The 14520-nt window shown below is 36.1% G+C and overlaps 2 protein-coding genes across 2 annotated transcripts; both read right to left on the reverse strand.

Annotated features, from left to right (window-relative positions):
* Positions 1-2426: 2426 nt before the first annotated feature.
* Positions 2427-4335, reverse strand: LOC104604075 (aspartyl protease family protein At5g10770-like). The gene is made up of 2 exons (XM_010268307.3): positions 4158-4335; positions 2427-3885 (listed from the first exon to the last, which is right to left on the reverse strand). The coding sequence occupies exons 1-2, from the start codon at positions 4324-4326 to the stop codon at positions 2651-2653; spliced, it is 1404 nt and encodes a 467-aa protein (XP_010266609.3). The 5' UTR covers positions 4327-4335; the 3' UTR covers positions 2427-2650.
* A 6911-nt stretch (positions 4336-11246) lies between these two features.
* LOC104604074 (aspartyl protease family protein At5g10770-like) lies at positions 11247-14520 on the reverse strand. Its single transcript, XM_010268305.2, has 2 exons — positions 14340-14520; positions 11247-12673 (listed from the first exon to the last, which is right to left on the reverse strand). Exons 1-2 carry the CDS (start codon positions 14500-14502, stop codon positions 11433-11435), a joined length of 1404 nt encoding a protein of 467 aa, XP_010266607.2. The 5' UTR covers positions 14503-14520; the 3' UTR covers positions 11247-11432.

Raw genomic sequence — 14520 nt, forward strand, 5'->3', positions numbered from 1 at the left:
TAAAATAATATATACATAGTGGAAGCACTCGATAATGGGTATCAGTGCTAAAAACAGATATGGAGCACTGGTACCAAATAAAATGTGTTGTTGTTGCCCCAAGAAACATCCTACCTAGCAGCAACGTTTCCAAACAAAAAAAAAGATACCATCAGAAAGCGGTGCTTCCAACCCACATACAACACCGATGCTAAACACATAGTAAATTAATAAAGCGGGTGTGTTGCTACACTGCCAACATCCTTTCAATTCCACCTACAGCCTTTAAAATTTAATTTTATTCCTTTTGTCCCTATTCCTTTGGCTCCCCAGATTTCACCCATAAAAATTCTGTCAAGGAAAGCAAAGTGGAGCGTTCCATATTAAGTTGGTTTGAGACTTATTCACAATCAAAATGAACTTTGAGCAAACATTTAATTATCACTCTAGCTATTAAACATAGGGAAAATTTCCGATTAGGACCATGTACTTTGGGCCTAGTGTCACTTTGGATCCCGAATTTTAAAATGTGATAATTTAGTACTTGAACTTTCAAAACATGTCAATTCATTACCTACCGTTAACCAGTTGTTAACCAGCTGTTAAATGGCATTTGAAAAAGACACAAATACTCTTGGAGTGTCATCTAAGTTTCTTTATCAACCATTCAAACACTTACAATAAATTAATAGTCCTAAATCCTTGCCTCTTTTATTCAAGAAAGTTGGGGTCACATTTGAGTGGGCATGTATTGGATTGTCACGTTTTGAAAGTTTGGATACTAAATTGTTGTATTTTAAAGTTTGGGACCAAAGTGACACTAGGCCCAATGTACAAGGTACTAATTGGGAATTTTCCCTTAAATATATGCATGTATGTATGTATGGAACCTCTACTAACTTATCAAAGGATTTTGTTTTTTGGATACAAAAGTTATCAAGACAGTATTGGTGAGTTTAAAATGTATTTATACTAAAAATACATTTGCACTAAAACCTCTTCGAACTTAATTAAAATGTATTTGCACTAAAAATAGTTTTAAAACAAAGACGAGGGAGGAGGATGGCTGACCTGAGTGTCGCCGGCGAGAGCACAGTGAGAATGCCTGAAATTGCCCCAAAAAACCAGATTTGGTAAAGAGGGTTTCAGGTGTTTAAAATCTCAAAAAAAAAACCCAAAATATTCAAGAATATATGTAGAAAATAAGTCCATACATGAATTCGACCTGGTTACCGGCGAGTTTGTAGCTCGTTCAATGGTTGTTGGTCGCTCCGAAGGAAGGTGCCACCACTGGTATGCTCGCCCCTATTCGAGTGAGGAAGAGGGGTTTTAAGGAGAGATGAGGGTGTTCTAGGTATTTAAAAAAATAAACAGGGACTTTTTAGTCCCAAAATTTTTGCAGGTTCACTTATTAACAAGTACTTAAAAAAAGTAACTCTCAAATGGATTTTTTAATAAGTAATTCTTTATCAAACAAGTACTTTTTCGGTACTTATTTTTTATCAAACACCCACAAGTGCTTATTTTCCACTTAATGTGTGGTCCCAGCACTTTTATTAAGTACTTAAAAAAAAAGTATTTGTTTGAAGTGAAATCAAACAGGCACTAAGGATATAAAGCCCTAATTTTCTAATCTAATCAGACCACTTCAACTGTTCAACCCGAACGGTCGAACCATTGACCCAAAAACTGATGGCCAGAGTGGTTCCATTTCCGAGTCAATTTTTAAAATCTTGCTATTATTTGTCACATGTAATAATGTAAAAATTTGATCATTTAAGAAGCTCACTAAGGCTGCAATTGGCATTCATTATTTTTAGGACTTATTTCCCATATAACACTTACATGGACAAATGCATTATATAAATAACTTATCACTACCTGGTAATGAAGATTTTTGGGTAGGAAATATATATAAGCCGTCCGGTCAACTTTCTCTTAAAACAGTATAGCTTACCTTCCCTCTTGTTATTGGAACTCAAGAAGTCTATCCTGTCACAATTCACAAACACCCAACACCCATTTGGGACGATGTGCTATAGATCTTAATTATTTAGGTAGGTGTTTGGCATTGGTGCTGAGAACATCACATTGCTTTCTTATAAAAATGGTGTTGGACATGTGGAGTTTTTTGTTTGAAATTGGTGCTGCCACATAGGCATTTTTTAGAAAACAGCATTGGTTTTGTTTGGTATGAATGCTGGTAGCAATGTTTCAACATTGATCTACATTATCCAACGTTCAAGATGATGCCACATCATTGCACTGTTGGCAATAATACACTGTTTTCTTAAAAAACATTGAATTTGGTGTTGCTCCAAACCACATTTACCCGATTTTTAAGGCATGGTCTGGAATAACATTTTTTTTTCTGGAAAATTAAACAATACCAAACAAGAGGGCATTGTTTGAAGCACTGCTTTCTCTGATGTAGTGCATCTCGATGCCAAACATCGCCTAGAATTTCCATGTGGCAATTAAAAGACACCCGCTTATTGATATATTCTTTAAATTCAAAATGGACAAAATTCATCTCTATTCTCATGCATCCCTTTATTATTACAGTTTGGACAATGCTGATCATTTGGTTCTTTTCTTCTAGTTTTCTATAAATATTTTCTCCGCGCCATCTCCATCCATTATTTCTTAATAAACCCACCTTCACCTCTCACTAGCAATTGACCCCAACGGCCCGAAACCCTAACCTTCCTCGAGGCACATCGTAGATCACCTCATATGTCCGCTGTTGTAGGTTGCCAATGATGGTCTGATCGACTAGATCTCTGTTTGGAGCAAAAGCCAAGCAATACTGAACTGCACTGATTTTAAAAAGAACCCCTGAAAATGGGTCCAGCTGGATGTCGGTACCTCCTTCAAAATGCAACGTGATGGCAGGTACATTGACTGTCCTGTTCCTGCTCAAGTTATAGCATGTATCAAGAGTCCTCGTTGGTGGTGCTGATGGGTAGTTCGACATTGCTCTCTGGAACGCTGCTCGGAGGATATTGTAGGCTGAACGCGGTAGGTGAGTGACCAAGGAGCCAGAGTCTATGATGGTTCCAGGGTCTGTGAACGCTGAAGATGAAATATTCAATCTCTGTCCATTGACGCTTATTCCCATTAATAGGACGAAATAGTTGTCGGGAAGCCTCGAGAGTGCTCTCATCTGTGTGTACTTCACGCCGGAGGAGGTAGCGCCTGTTTGGTTGCCGAATGCCAAGTACCCAGTGGAGCTGGCTGAGCGTGGGAAACAGTAAGAGAAAACTTTGCCAAATTTGGCAGCCGTCTGAGACACCAGAGACACTTGCTTCGGCCCTAAACCCAGAAGCCCTGACGTTGAATCTCCGAGAGAATTTCTCAGGCCACACCCAAATTGAAAACTGGGGACGACATCGGAGGATGTGAGTGTGAGCTTTTCCCGTCCGAAGTTCCCGATGGAGAAGTCGGTGTCTGCATAGTGGATTTGGTACATGCAGTTGGTGCATTGAGGAGAGTTGTATTTGTTGGAACCGAGTTGAGAGCAGTCGGGCGATGTGCATGAAATGCTGGAATAAGAGGATGATTTGGAAGGGTTGAAGGTGGGTGCTGAGCAGTTAGAACATGGTTGGCATCGGATCCAAGTCAGGCTGCTGCCGGTGTCGATGCTCACCCAAAAGTATTTCTTTGGTGTGCCGAGTCCAATATTGACAATAAAGTTGCCAGTTTTGAGAGAGTAACCTGCCTTTGTTGGAATTTTAGCCTTGTAGTCTCTGGGAGAGAATTGTTTGCCAATCATGGAATGAATAGAGCGAACTCGGAGTTGGTCTTCAAGGAGGATTTCCTCGATGCTGAGATTTTTCTTGCCAAGTGGCGAACAGGGTCCATGTTTGTCTACTAGTTGCAGCTTATTCCTGTAATAATCAGAACCTGAAATCATGGAAAGCATTCTACTTTAGTTTAATCAGAAACTGAAATCTTTAAGTTTGATGATCTTGTCTAGTGGGTCACTAATCATCCAAATTAATTAAAGGAAACAACCAAGTCAGCAATATTCTATTCACAATTAACTAATTTGTCAAGTCTAATCCAATCATGGCTGATTCCAGTAAGAGGGTCAAGATCCTGGATAGATACATAGATGAGTTTCCCCGAAAGATTCCCTATAACTATAAACAACAAGGAAGCAAATACTTATATACCTTTTTGTGATGACATGCAAGTTGTTTCCGGCAGAAATGAATTAACTTCAACCTCTATCATCTCCTCTCCATGGGCCTCGATTTTATACCAACAACAGGAGAGAAATAGCAAAAGAATAGTTGATGAGGATAGGATAAACCTAAGGAGAGAAGTAAGGTGGATGTCCATGAATACTAATGCTCTTTCGTTGTTGTAAGATGTACTTGAGGACGTTTATGCTGGTACTGCTATTTATAGAGGAATGGATAGGTAGAGTTTGCGGTTAGAATTTTCTTGGGCTTTCGAACAAGGAAGAGTTGCAGTTTGGGCCATCTTACGTACCCTGAATCCAACCCGAATAAACCCAATTTAATTTTGGGTTGGGTTTAGGTTAGGGAATCGGGCAACCCAATCTTACTTAGCAATTAGGAATTTTACTTATTATTTAGGCTATGTTTGGTTTGAAGGAAAAGGTAAGGAAAGGAAGGGAAAGGCAGGGAACCCTATACAATAGGGGTGAGAAAAAAAACCGGAAAACTGAATTGGCCAAAAAAACTGATTGAAACCGAAATGAAAAATCGGTTAATCAAATCGATCGGTTCGGTGTTTTAAAAAACCAAAGGTACCGATTCAGTTTTGGTTAACCAATATAGAAAACCGGTGGTTAACCGAACTGACTGGTATACATATATTTTTTATATTTTATATTTTATATATATTTATGTATATTATATATATTACAAATTAATAAATATGTATATTTATAATATATGATATATTATTTATTATTTAAAATATAATATTTTATATATATTTATAAATTTTTATTATATATTTATATATACATTTTTGTAATATATACTATAAAAATTAAAAAACTACAAAACCGGTGAACCGAACCGACAATTAACCGATCAATTTCGATTACTGGCTTTTCAAAAACCCATACTACCGGTTCGATTACCGAACCATGAGCACCCCTACTAGGAACTTAAATAAAGGAATTTGCCGACTTTAAGAGAGAAAGAGAGTTAGTTAGATGACTGGGTCAGAGGGAGTTAATTAAAAGGAACTTAATTAGGGGAGTTTGCGGGCCTTAAATAGGAGAAAGGGAGTCAATAAATGTGGCCTTGAATATGGTTGTTAGTATGTTAATAGAATAGTGAGTGAATTGATAGGGCGTTAAATATGGGAAGTCGATAAGTTATAGAAAGTTACTAAAATTAATTAATACAGAACATTAATTAAATATGAGAATTTTCGGAGACTTGAATACGAGAGTTTGAATGATAATAGGAGAGAGAAAATTAATAGTACATAAAATAGGGAAGTTATAGTGTTAATTAATAGGCCTCTAAATAGGGAAGTGAAAGTAAAAACAACAGGGTTAATAATGAATTCATTTAAAGAAATTTGGTATATGTTTGGCATCGATGTTGTAGATGCAATTGATGTGCGGTTGGATGTGAAAACGGTGTCTTTATTTTTGTTTGGAATCGCTGTTCTCAGATAGGATGTTTCCCGGAGCAACAACAACTTTTCTGTTTGGTACCATTGCTCTAAGAAACGTTTTCAGCACTGGTACTCATTATTCAGTGCCACATCACTGCCTTGTTGGCAGCAATGATCTGCAGCTCTAGAAAACACCAAATTTGGCATTACTCCAAGCCATGGCTTTCCGATTTCCGATGCATGGCTTGGAGCACATTTTTTTTATAGAAAAGCAGTTCCAAACAAATGCCTGTTTCCTGGAGCACCGTTTTTTCCGATGTGGCACTGATGTGGCATCGTTGCTCCAAGAAACGGCAACGATGCCAAACAGCTGCTTAGTATATGTTTGGCATTGATGCTGTAATTGATGTGCATGTTGGAAGCACCGTTTTTTGAAAAAACCATGTCGTTTTTCTGTTTGGAAACGTTGCCGTTAGGTAGGACGCTTCCTGGAGCAACAACACTTTCTTTTTGGTACCAGTGCTTCATGTCTGTTTTCAGCACTGATACCCATTATAGTAAGTCCATGTCACTGCCACATTATGTTTTCGTTGGCAGAAACGAGCTGCAATCTGAGGAAACACTCAATTCAGTGTTGCTCAAAACCACACCTTTATTTCCAAGGCGTGGCTTGGAGCACCGTTTTTTATGGAAAAAACAGTTTCAAACAAATAGGTGTTTCCTGAAACACCATTTTTCTGACATAACACTGATGTATCACCATTTTCTGGAACAATGGTATCGATACCAAACAAACGCTAGGAGTAGTTCCAATTGTTAATAGGTAATATAAATTGAGGAAAGGTAGACTAAATTAAAAACATTTATAGCACCAATAAGAACAATTGATCTATTACAAGTTACAAGGGTTAGAAGAACGGGCCGGAGATCAAAAAGCACATCAGTTGTGGTGGTAAAAAATAATTTAAGAATAGATATATTACTAAACACAACAAAATGGCAAAATAAGTTTCATTTGGGACAAGGTTTAGATATGATGATGAAATAAGAGAGAATTAACGCTATGGTAAAGAGGGATTTGAATTTAAAAATTAAACTTAGGCTAATTTTGAAAAGAATATAAATATAAATATATACAAAATACAAAGTTTTGCATTCTACATATTTACATTTATCCTCCTTCCAAATTAAGCCTGAACCGAACCGTATAGGCTGATATATCCACCATGCATCAGCATCTTTATTAGATAGGGACAAATTAATAGGAGAGTTATAAAGAGCTAACTAGTTGGGATCTGATCCACAAACGGGCTTTCTTAAGCAAAATTGATGCATAAGGGCTGCTATCATATTCTTAATTGAGACAAGCCTATCTAACTCCAACTCAAGTATTATTTTTTGGTTATGTCCAGTTGGCCCTATGACATTAGTAATTAATTAATTAACAAAATAATTAAATTGAGTTTTAAATTATAATTAAATAAAATTTTAAATTACAATATTATTACATTTTTGTTGGCAAAAGAATAAACAGAGGCAAGATGAATCAACAATTCTAAAATATCCCCCTAGCTCCAGGTTGTCACTTTCTTTAGCAAATTATCTCCTTCATACTAAGGAGGATCATTTTCATCCCAGCCTAGAAAAGTGCGCGCATTGCAAATTTTCCATGTTGGGCTCGGGCCCAATACTACAAGACTGACCTGCACATATTTATGTTATGTATGTATCATTTATACATATGTATATCTTATTTGATTTTCTACTTTAATATGACATCTATATAGTTTATACACAAGAGTCATCAGCTTGGAATGAAGCCCTGAGTTGGACAGAAGTTTTAGGCCTGAAACCCAAGCTAGGTTGAGCCGAGCCTAGGATCTAGCCCTTATCATATGTGTTAAGCCCGACTCAACCTATGATCAATCCTAGATACTTCATCTTCTCTCCCCAACCACCCATCTAACTCTTTGGTCTTTTGGTTCTCCTCCAACTCTGTTAATTCATCATTTAAAATCTGAATCCTGTACCATCCCGAATTCCCAAGTAGGTTGAGCAAACCCTAATCCAGTCCATCCATAATTTTATTAATGTTTAGATTTACTAACATCAAAATAGGATTTAAATTAATGAACATCAAAATGGGATTTAATTTAACTGTTACATACATTCCAAATATTAATAATTTTATTGTTGAGTGAAGTAAATAATTTTTATTCTGAAATGAAATTTACTTATTAATTAACTTAAAAATTAATTATCTTTTAAATAGAAGTAGATTATTTAGTTAAATAGCCTACCATTGAATATTCAATGGGTTATAAATTATAATTGAATAGAATTTATTTTTCTCATGAAGTAAGCAATAAATATATTAAGTTAATTCAGTTTAGTTAAGTTAATTATGTAATATAATTTGGTAGATTTAATTTTTTATCGATAATTATAATTAAATGCAAATATATCTAATGGATATAAAATTATAATGAAATTGAAATGGATATAGATATGGATAGAGTAAGTGAAGTTTAGACAATTTAATGGAATAATTGAGAAGAAAGATAATTAGTGCCATGAGTTATTGGAGGAGAGATGATGAAAAAAGTCTTAAAGGTGGCTGACTATTTGAGTTATTTTATTAAATTTAAAAAATTGAATATTTCAAAAAACAAAAAACGAATAGGTATCCTTGTTTTAGTATAAATAGGATAGAACTTTTTTTTTTGGTATCACATATTACACATTATAGAGGGATTAAGGGGTGTAGACAAAGCAGGGTGCATGTGAGGTCCACTGACCTTATTACCACGAAGAACTTGTATTGTACAATAACATCCCAGATGATTGGTTACAACATATTTTCTAAAACCTATCCTATAATTTGCATATTACTATGATACTCCCTATAGTTTGTAACCACTTTACTTATCACTATTTTTCTTAGATGATAGTAGGAAATGATATATTTAACCCTAACATCTGTTTTTGCCACATTAATCAAATCAAAAGAAAATAAAAACTAAAATGTTGATTTTTCCCTTAGGTTTTGCTTTCTAAAAGTTTGACATAAGAGCTATTAGGGGCATTTTTGGAATAGAAAACATTGGACTCATGCCCTTTCACATTCTCTACTCATTTTAAGAGGTCAATTGACCATTTCTAAATAAAAATACAAGCACTTCTGGATGAAAGGTCAATTAAGTAAAGCGGTTGCCAAATATAGGGAGTGTTTTTAGTAATACACGAACTATAAAGTAAGTTTTTGCAAATAGTGAAAATATAAGGGGTGTCCAAACAAATATCTCCTGAATTTAAAAATTAAACATTTTTTGGCTAACAATTTAAAATTTAAACCTAATAGCTGATAGCATGTGTTGATATGCATGTCTAAAGAGGTAAGCGCACTACTACCAAAACTCCACAGCCCACCTTGGATTATACGTGCAACCCAAAACATATCCCATACTAGGAGTGCAATTGAATTGAGTCGAGCCAAACTTTGGCATGTCTTGCCTTAGTTTGACTAAAATATTATTAGGTTCAAGTTCAGGTGTGAATTTCACTCAAACTATATTTTCTTGTTAAAACTCGGTTTGATTAAATATTAAAGCTAAAAAAATGAAATATATATATATAATATAGGATATTCTTATATTATAGATAGAATACAAAAATGTATTTTACATAAAGAATTTTAAGAATATATGTTTTAAAATTTATTTTTATATTCTATAATATATACCTACATATGTATGTATGTATGTATGTGTTAATTGAGCAAGGCCCGCAAATTTTCAAGCTAAACTTTTTATTAGTCAAGCTCAAATTTGAATAATCAATCAAGCTTACCCTAGTTTTGAACTTGATTCAAGCTCGATTATAATTGAACTCGAATCAAGCTCAGATTATTCGGTTAGAGCTCGATTCAATTGCAGCCTTATCCTATACCCAATGCCATCTAACTGAAAAATTGTTAAATAATTTTAATGAGTTTTCCTTGATAATAAAATATCAGGTTTTCCTCTAAAATAAATATTAAAATTGATAAAAGTAACTTCGTCTATACAGTCTTACCATCACAAATTTTTACTTTTCCTCAACCTAGCTAACATTAAATTCTCATTTCCCCTTTAACATTACTTCGTCACTAGAAAAAATATGGAGTAGGGTATTCTATCATTATAACATACAAAAAAGTGTAGCAAAAGGATAAATGCACTTTTAAAGAATTCAAATGCTATATTATTAAACACATTAATTGGTGGTTGGCTCCAAATGTCTAAAGGAAGAGGGATGAAGTTGGTTGATGATAATGAAGTGGCTGAACCTCCTCTATGGCATGCACTATATATCCTTCGGGGAGCGAGATTAAGCTGTCATGGTTAAATTTACAGGTCTGAAATCTATGAAATTGATACAAGAAGAAAGGAAAAGAATCCCATGTTCTTTTTTCAGATGGGTATCACTTATTCAGATAATAATGGATTTTTATGGTTAAAATGGTCATTTCCTTTTTTATTTAGGAAATAAAAGAATATGGGTGAATACACATACCTAGGTAAGTGTTTTCCAGGAAAAACTTACCTAAATAATTGTATTTACCTGGATAAATAACTTACCGAAAAATGAATAGAGCCTTATATTTTGTTCATATTTTGCTCTGACTTACTACTTTGTGATCTGGGTTGGTCACTAAATGAAGTTGATTGGATTTCAACTTGGGGTGGTTTAAATTGGGTCTGTGGATGGAAGTCTATGCTCTTACACTACCACGGAATTTTACTGAAGTTTCCTTTAATAACTCCATCTGAGCCCCACTAAAATTGTAAATCAAATCCAGCTGAGCCCAAATTGTTTGAGCTGTCAAGAATATATACTTGTGGGCTCGAACACTATTGATGAAGTACGGTGACTCACGGTGATTTGTATAGGAAAGTTAGTGCTTAGGATTATCAATGTTTTAGAAATCCACTCTGAGGCTGAATCGTTTTTGCCTTCACGCTCAGTTTGTGCCACATTAGCAATATGTAAATTCATAAATATTTATGTATATCTATATATATATATATTTGTGTGTGTGTGTGCGTGTTGTATACATATATGTGTGTGTATAGGTTATGTATTAATATGTATTTTATCAATAAATAATGTATAATTATGTTATACATGTAGTATATGTATTATTTTATATTTAATTTATGTTTTTAATTCAGTTTTTAATTTTGTATTCATAAAAAAATATTAAAATTTGTGATTTGAAGCCAAAAAAGGGATTTATTGGAAAAGATAGCAGGGCAAATATCTCAAAAAGTTGCCCAGAAAAGTTAAATGTGTATGCAGATTTAAAGAGGCTATAACTTTACACTCCGATATTTGATGAGGTCTAATCGTCCGGGTCAAACAATTTTTGATTGATGAAATCAACAGTTTTAATTATTCTCCCGATTTTACTAAAAGATCCAGACCGAATGACGGTTTAAATGATTCAACCAGTAGAGTCAATGGCAGATTAAAAGTACTGATTATAATATGAATTATGGAAAAGTACGGAAAAACCCACCGCAGAATTTTAATTTCCACCATAGACACAACATTTCAAAATGTCAATTACCCCCCTATTCACCAATGCACCCTATTGCGAGCTGGCACCAACGCAATTAACCATTATCAGCATTCTTTCCATTTATTGCACATTCCTTATAACATTGATTCCACAAGTACAAATTTATTAAGGAGAATGGCTAGTTATTTGGTTTTAATTTTCTCCAGATTATTTGCCATCCTCTTCATCAATTTATTTATTTATTTCCAATTTTCCATCTCTCTCACTCTACAAGAACGCACTAGCAATTAATCCCGACGGCACGAAATCCTATCCTTGCTTGAGGCAAATCATAAACCACCTCATATGTCCGCTGTTGCAGGTTGCCCAAGATGCCCACATCGGTTTGATTTTGGTTTGGAGCAAACCCCAAGCAATAAATCGATGCATCTAATTTAACAAGAACCCCTGAGAATGGGTCCAACTGGACGTCGGTACCTCCTCCAAAATGCAACATGACGGGAGGTACATTCACCGTGGCGTTCCTGCTCAAGTTATAACACGTATCAAGAATCGCCTGTGGTGGTGCTGACGGGTAGTTGGACATGGCTCGCCGGAACTCCGACCGAAGGATCGTGTAGGCTAAAGGCGGTAGGCGACTGACCACAGTGCCGGAGTCTATCACAGTTCCAGGTTTTGTAAACACTGAAGGTGAAAGAGACAATCTCTTCCCTCCGACGCTTATTCCTATTAATGGGATGAAATAGTAGTTTGGACTGTGCGAGTCTGTCACCAACTTTGTGTACTTGACGGCAGAGGTGGTGCTTGGTTGTTTGCCCAATGCCAAGTAGCCATAGGAGGTGTCTGTGCGCGGAAAGCAGTAAGAGAAAACTTTTCCAAATTTTCTAGTTGTTTGAGACACCAGAGACACCTGGTTGCGCCCAAAAGCAAGAACCCCAGATGTGGAATCTGGGAAACTATTCTGGTTGCCACACCCAAACTGAAAATTTGGGAAGACATCAGAGGGTGTTATTCTGAGCGTTTCCTTTCCAAAGACCCCCTTAGAGAAGCCTCCATCGTTGTAATGAACTTCGTACAAGCAGGAGGAGTTGCAGCTGGGAGAGTGGCCTGTGGCAGTGTAGACTGGAGAGCACTGGGGAGTCCTACACGCAAATGGGGAATAGGAGGATGACCTGGAAGGGGCGAAGGTGGGTATGGATGAACAGTTAGTACAGGGTTGGCATCGGACCCAACTCAAGCTGCTTCCGGTGTCGATGTTCACCCAGAAATCTTGTTTTGGTGTGCCCATTCCGATTTTGACAATGTAGTTGGATGTTCCGAGAAGGTGGCCTGACTTGATTGGAACTTTGGTCTTGGAGTCTCCCAGACCCAGAGGGGATTGTTTGTTGATAGTCGATTGGATAGAGCGGACTCGGAGTTCTTCTTGGAGCAGGATTTCATGGAGACTGAGACTTGCTTTGCCTAGTGGTGAGCAGGGTCCAGTTATATCCACTAGTTGCAGCTTTCTGTAATGATCCGAACCTGAGGAAACCATGAAAAGCTCACTATATTATTACTTTACTCTCTCTCCATCTGCAAGGAAAGAAATATGGCATAACAAGAAACCTAATGGAGCTTCTTTAAGACTCGTACATGCCACGACGCTCCATTGATAGATAAAGTGGCTGGTGCGTGACACTTCGTACTTAGGGTTGTATTCGGATGGGATTCAGTAAAATTTGAATACGATTAGATTATTGATTTATAATTCAAATCCTAATGAACTCGATCAGATTCCGATTTAATCTAATTCTACTTTAATTTTATTAAATATAAAAATATTATTTACTTTTCAATTTTTATATATAATAAATAATGTAAATATAATATATTGAATTTATTATATTGCCAGGTGTCCCAGGATCAAGAAAATTCATATATAAAGTAGATAGGTTGTTTTCGAATAAAAAACTGAACAGATTTTCCTTTGTAACCATCGCATTCGCATGCTTATAAAACCTGTCTCCTAGCTAGCATAATCAACTGCAATGCCGATCGAGACTGTATTATAATGTACAGGAAAAGCATCAATTATAAGAAAACCTATTCCTATCGCATTGTTTGCCTGCAGTGCAATTTTATTTGCACTGGTGCAAAAGTATTGGAGTGCAAATAAGTTGAGTAAAAATTCTGATTTATTACTGTTTGGGGCAATGTTTTTGAATCGTCATTGACCCAGATGGTCGGACCGTTCAAACCAGAAGCCGTTTAGGCGATCAGTTCCATTTTATCCCAAGTCTGGTCTTTGATCAAAAACAGTTAAATTAGTCAACGAACCGTTGACCCAAACGGTTTGACCGTTGAACCATTCGGCCTGAAGAACGGTTTGCGGTTTAGAGCAAGTGAAGAACTCTCAGATCTGAGATCTACATGAGAAAGAGAGATCAGATGAGGAGTTGAGGGATGTGTGATACTATGAGAGAGATCCGAGAGATCTGAGAGAGCAGGCTAGAAATCTGAGAGATCTGAGATCTACTGGAGTCTAGATGACAGATCTTAGAGAGAGAGAGAGAGAGAGAGAGAGAGAGAGATCTAAGACTGAGAGAAATCTCATATCTACTTTCATTGCTGCCGCTGTAGTTTGCCATCGTTATCGTCGTCGCCGCCGTTGTAGTTTGCCATCGTTGTCGTCGTCGTCGCCGCTGCAGCTTAGAAGTGACATCCTCCTCCTCGTCCTTCTTCTTCTTCTTCTTCTTCTTCTTCTTCTTCTCTCTTCTAAACTCTTTCAGCCATCGACAATTTCTCACATCTCTCTCATCCTCAAACACTCAAACCTTTTTTTCTCTTGTATTTATATGCATCTTACCCTAATATTCCAATCTAATGGGTAAGATGACATATCACCATCTATAGTATTTAAACCGTTAAAACCATCTTACCTGGACAGTTGAACCGCTCACCCGAAAACCAGTGGCTAGAACGGTTCCATTTTTGGGTCAGTTTTTAAAACCTTGATTTTGGGTATTTCTCTTATTTTGCCTCTGTAATGCAGATGAAGTAAAATAAAATCTGAACAAAAGTAAAATGAAAATCAAGGCAAACTAAATTAAGTCAGAATTTGCACTCTTATGCATTTGTACTAGTGCAAATAAAATTGCAATGCATATAAATGAAATCTAAACAATAAGAAAGGGGAAAATCTTAAAACCTTGTATGGATGTTTTGTAACTTGTTGGTGATAGTAATGAATCATCTGCATTCTCTACCGTCTCTCCTCCATGGGCCTCAACTTTATACCAGCAACAGGAGTGAAGCAAAAGAATTGAAGAGGCCAAGATAAAGCTAAGGAGAGAAGTATGAAGAATGGCCATTTCCGTTGCAGAAGTTGT

This window comes from Nelumbo nucifera, chromosome 3 (genome assembly GCF_055504915.1).
Source record: "Nelumbo nucifera cultivar China Antique chromosome 3, China Antique-T2T, whole genome shotgun sequence".
Taxonomy (NCBI): Eukaryota; Viridiplantae; Streptophyta; class Magnoliopsida; order Proteales; family Nelumbonaceae; genus Nelumbo; species Nelumbo nucifera.